The 10000-nt window shown below is 44.5% G+C and overlaps 1 protein-coding gene across 6 annotated transcripts in view; it reads right to left on the reverse strand.

Moving 5' to 3' along the window:
• Positions 1–10000, reverse strand: part of sash1a (SAM and SH3 domain containing 1a) — a 201535-nt gene that overhangs the window by 43464 nt on the left and 148071 nt on the right. The window contains exon 1 of one of the 6 annotated variants that reach the window (XM_048250045.1): positions 6233–7035. The exons of 4 other annotated variants lie outside the window; for them this stretch is intronic. In XM_048250045.1, coding sequence (XP_048106002.1) covers positions 6233–6346 — 114 coding nt within the window. In that variant the 5' untranslated portion in view covers positions 6347–7035. Of the gene's footprint in view, positions 1–5829; positions 5994–6232; positions 7036–10000 lie in introns of those variants that run through there. One more of the 6 variants, XM_048250046.1, reaches the window with a different exon arrangement.

Raw genomic sequence — 10000 nt, forward strand, 5'->3', positions numbered from 1 at the left:
GGGGTAGTCCTCTGCATTTGCCTGATTAAATCTCTGTTGGGGCCCTCAGGTCAGGGGGGCTGCTCTGTCCCTCCTGACCACAAGCCCTCACTGGCTGATCCCAAGTCAGCTAAACCCACTTATGGTTAGGCCCAGGTGCAGAACACATGCAGTCTGCCTGTGAGACACACAAGCTCACACACACTTAAACACACGTTTTCACACACAAACACACAGCAACACAGACAGAGAAAATCTCACTCTGTGTGTGTCCTGCAGGATGTGGCTGTGTGTGTGTGTGTGTGTGTGTGTGTGTGTGTGTGTGTGTGTGTGTGTGTGTGTGTGTGTGTATATGTGTGTGTGTGGTCTGGGTTTGTAGGTGTTTATCAGTGTGTGCATATGTGTGTATGCGTGTGTGTGAGTGTTTCTGAGGAATAGACTATTCTCTGGAAATAATGAAGGATCTGAGTGCAGTTGAATTCTTGTTCCATCTCATTGAAACGCTGTCATTTAGAACACTCATGCTTCTGGGATACATGTGCACATAGATTCACTCAGGCCATCCCACACACACACACACACACACACACACACTCATATACACAGTTTACATTTATGGAATATGTGTGGCATGGGTGTACTGAGCTTAAAATGGCAGGTATTGGAGTCAATGGTCAATGTGTGTGTGTGTGTGTGTGTGTGTGTGTGTGTGTGTGTGTGTGTGTGTGTGTGTGTGTGTGTGTGTGTGTTTCTCTGTGTCTGTTGTATAACTGGCAGCATGAATATTTATGCAGTTCCCAGCCTACAACAATATGTAACCTAGCAATATTTAGTTTCTCAATAATATTAAGTAATAAATTACCCACCCTCAGAAACATTATTCTCCTTTTCTCTCTCTCTCTCACACACACACACACACACACACACACACACACACACACACACACACACACACACACACACACACACACACACACACACACACACACACACACACACACACACACACACACACACACACACACACAATGACATTCCTGAGATTGGTCTCTGGCAAAAACAATGGGAAAAAAGGAAAGAGCCCGACTCCAGTCAGTAACTAGCGGCAGCAGCAGAGCCAGAGCTGGAGGGTGAGGCAACAGTAACGTGCTGCTAGTCAGCCTTGCAGATGAACCACAACAGCATGCCTGAAGGACAGGGAACAGAGCGAGAGAGAGAGAGAGAGAGAGAGGGAAATAAAGAGGGTGGGAAGGGAGGAGAAAGGGAGAGAGGGGTAGAAAAGAGAAAAGGAGTTACAGAGTGGAAGAGACAGAGAATAAGGGAAGAGAGAGAGATAAGGGAAGATAGAAATAAGGAAGACGATGTGTGTGAGAGAGAAAGACAGAAATGAAACAGAGGAAAGATCGAAAGGGGGTGAAAGAGTGAGGCTGCAAAATCTTATTTTAGCTTCGGAAGGTCCCTATCAGAATCAGAAATGCTTCTGTGCTTCCCTTCACACCTCCGTGAGCACAGAATACACTCAAGCTTCCTCTCTGAAAGGAAAGCAGATAGTGATGTCCCACAATTCCTTGTGCCAGGTAACAGTACAGGAGACACAGCAGTTGTCTCTTCCTAATCCTGATGACATCATCTTCATGTATTTCCTTGACCTTTCCCTTGATCCAATTAGGTCAAGGTTAAGTGGATAGGCAGAAAAGATAGGTTCTTGTTTTTTCTGTCCTAATTGTGTGTGTGTGTGTGTGTGTGTGTGTGTGTGTGTGTGTGTGTGTGTGAGAGAGAGAGAGAGAGAGAGTGTGTGTGTGTGTGTGTGTGTGTGTGTGTGTGTGTGAGAAAGAGAAAGAGAGAGAGTGTGTGTGTGTATACACCCCGAGAGAGTGAGATGTTGTACCCTGACCTCTGACCCCTAATCGATGCACATTCCTGACCACCCTGACACCATGCATCCTGGGGGCCCTACGTTTTTCAAGTTAGACACTGTTTGTGTGTGTGTGTGTGTGTGTGTGTGTGTATGTTTTCCACTATTCTTGTGTTGTTGTTATTTTTGTATGTGTCACATAATTGCCCTTGGGATGAATGAATACAGTATCTATGTAAAAGGAAAGAGATAACAGAAAAACAAAAAGAAAGAAAGAAAGACAGACAGACTGAAAGAAAGAAAAAAAGAAATAAAGAAAGAGAAAGTGAGAATGGAAGAAAGGGAAGGGGGAAAACTCCCAATTTCTGACATAGCAGAAGGAATGTGTGGCTCTGGGCAGCCCTTATTCCTCTATTGAATTAAGCACGACTGAAACACACCACAAGCATGCACGTACACACAGACACACGCATACACACACACTCTCTCTCTCTCTCTCTCTTCTGCAAACACACTGCATTCATGTTCTGCCCTGATCCATGTTTACAATCAATCTTTCCCCATGACACACACACACACACACACACACATGCACATGAATACAGACCTTCTAGTAAAACGTGCAATAAAGGGAAATCCTGGGATGATAAAGAGGAAAATGAGGAAGAGACAGAGACAGAGAGAGAGAGAGAGAGAGAGAGAGAGAGAGAGACAGACAGAGGAAGGTAGAGGAAGAGAGAGAGAGACAGAGGAGAGGATGCAGTCCTGACTCAGGTTGATAGGATGGACAGGTTCAAGAGGTTAGGGCACACCCTCCACAGGGGAGCTTCCAGAGGATGTCACACACACACACACACACACACACACACACCACACAGAGAGGTTCACAGATAGAGGCGTCTGACTGTGTATGAGAGTGACCAGTGTTTGAGAAAGAGAGTATGTTTTTAGTTTAGATGGATATATCCTTCACCCAACACTGAAGGGATTATCTGTTCTTGTTCTTAGCTTCTGAGCACTCCCTCTCTGCCCGTGTGTGTGTGTGTGTGTGTGTGTGTGTGTGTGCGTGTGCGCTGGGTAGGTCTCTTCTAAATTGGATCTGTGGTGCAGCCCTGACAGTAGGGCAGTGTGTTCGACTCCTCCGCTCTCAAAGAGCTCTCTCATCCTGCCTGTTAGCTCAGCTAAACACACACACACACACACACAGCAGAACATATACTTACTCACTCTAAAAGACGCACACGCAACCACTTTACTCCCCACATTACACACAAACAACCAGTGCCATACGCACGCGCACAAACATACATCACCCAGCAAAACCACTATACTCTCATGCATACTCTCTCTCTCTCTCTCTCTCTCTCTCTCTCTCTCTCTCTCTCTCTCTCTCTCTCTCTCTCTCTCTCTCTCTCACTCTCTCACTCTCACTCTCACTCTCACACACAAACACACCCTATGACGAATCCCTGTCATTTACAAATAAGAAAGATATATGCACAAAACATAACATCACATAAACTGCCACACTGCCATACACTCCAACCCAACACACACACTCATATATAGACCTCCATGCATGGAGACGCTGCAGTAGTCTAGTCTCCCCTCCATGAGTCCCTACTGTATTAATGTTGAAGTTAGTGTACTGTGTCTGCACTGAACTGCCCAGTGCCCAGAGAGTGCTCCACGCCACACTCATTAACTGTCTGGCGTCTGTTCAGCCTTGATCCATTCTACACGCCATGGCCCAAACATTAACCACGGGAACAGCCTTAGCATGTAAACAAACATCACACGCACCCCCATCACAGATCACAGAATCTTTAAATCTCAGTTTAGCCCGTAGACATGCTTACTCAGACACACACAAACACACGCAACTCATAAGATGGCTATAAATCTCTTCTGTGTCTAGTATGCAGTCCGAGACACCCACCCACACACACACTTTGAACTTGTACACACTCCACAGTATCTGCAAAGCTCTTGTTCCACTCTTTTGCATGTCGACTGGCGCGTGCACACACACACACACACACACACACACACACACACACACACACACACACACACACACACACACACAAGGAGGGAAAGACAAAGGCACACACAACCTTCCTCTGGAGACTATTAAACCAGAGACTGGACAGCATCAGAGCAGTGACATTTTTTCTGTCCTCTGTGTGTGTGTGTGTGTGTGTGGGTATATGTCCACAGCAGGACTCCAATGCTGGAGCCAGACTGTTAATTGGCTTTGAAGTCTGTTTACCCGCCTGTAACCACCCATTACAATCGTGTGTGCATACAATACACACACACACACACCCTCTCACACAAATATACATACTAACACACACCCTCTCACATTTTCATTACAGCCATTCCTCTCGTTAGCAATCCTAGTGGTTAACTTAACAGTAATACCCCCTCACCACTTGTGTGTGTGTGTGTGTGTGTGTGTGTGTGTGTGTGTGTGTGTGTGTGTGTGTATCCACTATGGGAATTCCAGTCATTTTCTTTCACTTAATGAAAGTTCTATGCTCAGATGCTAAGACACAGATAATGACCACGGACCACAAATGCATGCTCTCTCTCTCAAACACAGACAGACACACACACAATGTTTCTGTACTACAACACCAACCACAGCAAAGACCCAACTCTCTCTCACACACACACACACACACACATACACACAAATGCATAGGGCATTTTGTGTGTGTGTGTGTGTGTGTGTGTGTGTGTGTGTGAATATGAGCGTGTGTGAGCCTGGCCTAACCCCTTCTTTGTCTATATATAGAGGCTATTCTGCTAACAGCAGATATGATGCTTGGCCCATTCAACTGCAGGTTTTATAAACACTCAATAGCTGTGGACACAGCATTGTTTAAGACTGTGTGTAACCACACACACACACACACACACACACAATTTTTATGGCAGGTCCACAGTAGGTTGAAAACTTCCCGTAAGGCTAGAACACCCGGTAAAGGAAATGGACGAACATGCTGTTTCCCAAACACACATACACAACTCTTGGCTGCAAGCAAACACACACACACACACATATACAGATACACACACACACACACTGTAGGAGCAGTAGCCTCTATACTGTTTTACATATACTGTGATTGGATGCCTGTCAAAATGGGTCTAATACATCACAGGAACATGCTAACATTCACATACACCCTTGAAGTCTCATTGTGGCTTGGAATGTGTATGTGGCTGTCTAAATGTGTGTGTGTGTGTGTGTGTGTGTGTCTGTCTGTCTGTCTGTCTGTCTGTTTACAGAGATATGCTGCACAGTCTGACATTTCATTTAATTTGGCTCAACATTATCAATCTTATGTAGATTAATGTCATAACAAACAAGGGATTCAAACCATTAGTCACAGTCTGTGCCCTATCACCTCACTCTCACACACACATACACTAACACACACACAGTTAGACAAGTCTAACACCTTTGACTTCAAAAGGCCTGCCTTATGGCCTATCACACACCGGTGCCTCTGATCTTTGAGAATGTGTGTATGTGTGTGTGTGTGTGTGTGTGTGTGTGTGCAGTGTGGCCCAGCTTTGGCCCTGACTCACGACAGTGTCAGTTGTTCTGTGCACATAGGCTAAACAGAAGACTCCGGTAAACGCACACTCAGAAAGCAAATAGCATAGGCCTGAGACAGGCCCTTGTGTTCTAAGTGATATGTTAGTACTAGGAAATAAGAACAAATCCTCCGTTTCCCGTTAAGGCAGGGTGTTCCCATGGATGGACGCAGGACAGAAGGCAAATGACACTGAAGACCACACGTGTTGCGTTTGTAATAAAAGATAGACCATTCTAAAAAAGATAATAATAATAATAATAATAATAATAATAAACACGACCCGAACTTAAGTCTCAGCCAACCGACCACTATTTTAACTAATGTATGTTAGTAGTCCCTTGCTGTTTGAGGGGGTTAGAGCTTGTACTTGAGCTTACATACCATTCTTTACGCGGTTTTGAGGAGGCGATAAAATCCAATTATGAGCAGCCCAAACGACTCATAAAGCCGTTTATGAGAAAGGACCTGACGGAGTCCGCGACCAGATGCTGAAGGAAGGAAGGCAGTCCGAGCGAAGTCTCCAAGCTGAACCTATCGCGCACAGGAACCGGGGCATGTAAACACTCACGGCAGCGTTCTGTTTTCAATGCGCGAACCAGCATCAATACACAACATAGGCCCCCTGCACACAGACAATGACCCTCACCCCTCCACACACTCTCACCCCTCCCCTCACACCATTATTCACACAGCTGAAAGGCTTTCTCAGGGACTGCCACCTTCCTGCCCCCCACCCCCAAACACTCACACCAGCGCCAAACTTTGCCCCAAGCACCTAACTCACCAGCATCCCCATGACATCCGTCCACAACCGCGAGAAGCTGTCAGGCATGCCGCTGTCAGCAGTAGGCTCTGCTGACGGACCTGGCTCCGGGGCCGCGGCTTGATCGTCGTCCATAATGAGCTCCTCGGATCGGTATGCTAAAACTCCCGCGAGTCAAGCCAAAACTCTTCACTCTTCACTTGGAGAGGCGGTGACACGAGCGGGCTGCTGCTGCTTCTCTCCGTGTCGAGTGACACACGGCTCGGATGAAAAACTTGAGTTGGTAGCTCCGTCGAAATAGATTTGTCATTCCTTTACGCATAAGAGAAAACCAGCGTTCGCACCAAAAACAAGATCAAAACGTTTAAAAACAAGTTTCCTCAAATGTCAACAGGCGGTTTACAACGGCAACGTAGAATGCACACCTTCCATTTTATCCAAATGCATCCACTGAATATTTTTAAACGCCAGCCACGGGGACAAGAGATGAAGTTGTAATGACCCAAGTGACATGCCGTCAGTGAAACTGACTTGTTGCGCTCGGCGCTGTTGCACGGCTATGGGCTGGCCCAAACCAACACAAACCCGAGGGAGACCTCTCTGTAGCGCACTGAAAGTCGGTGAGATCGATATCCATCAGGTGTGTAACCAACAACCCCAGAAAGTTCAAGGCAAAAGTAAGCGATCTCCTGGAAGTTCTCCGAAACGAGACAGTGGAACAACAAAGGCAGCTTCAAGCGCCTCGAGCGTCTTCGACTCTGTTGTTGAATTCTTCACGCTTCCCTCCTCCCTCGCGAGTGAGCTCCCCCTTGCTTTCACGGGACTGCACACACTCCTCCCTCACGCTCTTTCTCTCTCTCACACACACACACAAACACGCAAGAATCAGCTATACACCGTTAACACACACACACACAGAGGAATGATCTCGGTTCTCACAACAGCCGCTGGTGGGACGCGGTAGAAACACAAACACAACTGCCAGTGGGTTTCAAACTTTCAAGTAATGATTACCTAAAAAAATCGCCCGAAGACAAGTAGGCTATAAACCGGGTCGGGTCACATTTCGAAGGGAAAGTTTTTCAGACAATAACATAGGTCTCTTTTGCATCCAGTAGTTTGTTGTTTGTTATTGCTATACGAATCAACCACACAGTCTGTAAAACTGCGAGACTGTGAGAGTTTTCGGAGCCCGCTACTAACCGAGTAGCCGTGATATTTTCAAAAGCGGCTCCGGGGAACAAAGCAGTTCCCCGGGCACAATAGTCTCACGCACTGGTGACATGACGCACACAATGCCCAATTCAAACAGTTTCCAAAATACACTATTTGTCATTTGCTTTCAGGAAAGCAAGAAGGGCACATGACCTGAAATAGCAAAGGCCAGTCCTTTAAAATACACACACAGACACACAAAAAAGCTAAAAATGAAAAGGTGTTTTGGGGCGAACCTGTTCCTGTCTGTCCTTGGGGACCACTCCATACATTTGTTTTGCTTCACCAGTATGACTGGACAGCCCACTAATCAAAGAACAGCACTGCGATTAGAGACAACACACTACAGGACTCCACACGCATTAGTCCTACATGACACTCAACACTGTTCTGCGATCCGCCCTTCAGACAGAATTTGTCACCAACATAAGGCCATCCTTATTTTCGTTTGCCGTAACCCGACCGAGCCTGTCAATTCAGAACCGACCCAAATATTTATTTTTCCCCCCATTTAGTCCGACCGACTTGCCGGTTGTAAACTTGCGTTAAGACCGTCCGATTTTTTTTACTCTAAACAACCAATACAAATAAAATACTATTTATTTTAGTAGGCCTAAGTATTGTGAATATTAATTGCCTACATACAAACGTAGGCTCTCTTAAATAAAACCCTGTGGCGTCATCTCTACACCATTGGTTTACACATGTCATACTATGGCCTATACGCTTCGTTTCATTCACACAAACATCTCGACAACGCTTATTACTTGGCAAGAAGTTCTGGAAGAACTGTGCCCAGATCATTTCCCATACTTTCTCCATTCTAGTCTAACGGTGACCGTGTTGAAGAATTGAAATTGGTTGTGGTCTATTCAGCATTTCTAAAAATATGGGTCCGAAATGTGAAGACTGCTGGTTCGCGGAGTCGTGGAGTGAAATTAGGCCCGGTGATTCGTCTGATAATTTGCTGCGCAGTTGATCAAGATACCGCGGGCCAACAAAAAAGAAAAACAAACGTTTCTGCCATCGATGTCATTAAACATGGAGCCATACAATAAAAGTGGTGGTATGAGCGTTCATTCAATGTATGCCTGCGCGCGTCTGCTCGAGAGAAACTGAAACTAATCGATAACGTTGGTATCAACGCTCCGCTTCAACCTGTTGAACGACATTTAATAGAACGACGTTGATTTTTGGAACTTCCATAGAAACAGAGCAGAGACTGTATAATACACTGTAGGTTATAGCACTGAGTATTGTATAGTCAAATTTGAATATAACGTGGCCAAAAGCTATTGTAGCATTCTTTCTATATGTTAAACAGATCAGTGATCTGCTCGCCAAAAAAGCTGGTATTGTGTTTCCTGAATCCTTAAATTCAGGCATTCAAATTAAACTTCATTAAAAAACATGTATTTTTTTCTCCATTTCCTACCAATTTATGATGCTTGCATGAGGGAAACATCCCAAAACAATAGCACCCATATACTTGTTGCTGTTTTGAGAAGTATTTCTTTTCTTATGCAAGCATCATGCAACCATGCAAAAGCAATGAAACTAATTATATCTTACAGTAAGTAAAGCAGTCCTCTGATGTGCATGTCACAAAACATTTAAGTGAAAGTGCATGTATAACAATATAGGCATAATAATGATTGTGATAATGTTAATGACAATTTGATTGGGGGGGACTGGGGTTGGGTACGTGTAGATGAGCCCTATGACCCCAAAAACTGCCATGACTGGGCCTCAGGTCAAAGAAGTTTGAGAAAGGCTGGTCTACATAACCTGCATCAGATTGAGGTTTGCAATGATGCGCCTGAAGGCACGGGTTGAGGACCCAGTCAGTTACGTCACAATATGCACATTTGTTTAAATTCATACTTACGTAATCACCATGACCAAAATTTTACTTTTTTTTTTTACTTTGAATCTTGAAAAAAAAAAAAATATTGACCTACCTACCGACCCATTTTTTTATTTTTTTGGCTGTTACTGCAAACAAGAATATTTTTAAGGATGGCCTAAACTATCCCTTATTTACAGTTTTTCTCAGTCACTTTGGTGCTTTTCTCACGTCACTATTAACATTTCAACAGCAGTTAGTGCATTTCTCAAAACAATTAGTGCAAACTGCAAAACCTAGTGGATAACCTGCAAAAGCGCGTCATTTGCTCAAAATGGATAGTCCATTCCTCAAAAGCAAGTATTTATGTCAATGAAACTGCCAGTGTCATCAAAATGAGAAGTCTTGACACCATTGTCTATGAACAAGATAGTCGAATGGCTTTGTCATGTTTTCATTATGACAGTTTATGCTCTCAGTGTTTTCCCATGCAAAAAAAGGTCAGAACTGGGTGACACTACCTGAACATGTTCGAGACAGCGCTATACACTACTTGTACAGCCATTTGAAAATTACAGTAAAGTTATAAATTGCTGTAGTTAGGGGAGTAAGTGAGTACAAGACACTGAATATGTACGTTTCACAGTTTTACTGTATATGCTCTTTGCAATTCTACAGCATTGTGACAGAATTTGATAACTAGTTCACCAATTATGTATGTAATGACT

Source organism: Alosa alosa, chromosome 8 (genome assembly GCF_017589495.1).
Source record: "Alosa alosa isolate M-15738 ecotype Scorff River chromosome 8, AALO_Geno_1.1, whole genome shotgun sequence".
Classification (NCBI taxonomy): Eukaryota; Metazoa; Chordata; class Actinopteri; order Clupeiformes; family Clupeidae; genus Alosa; species Alosa alosa.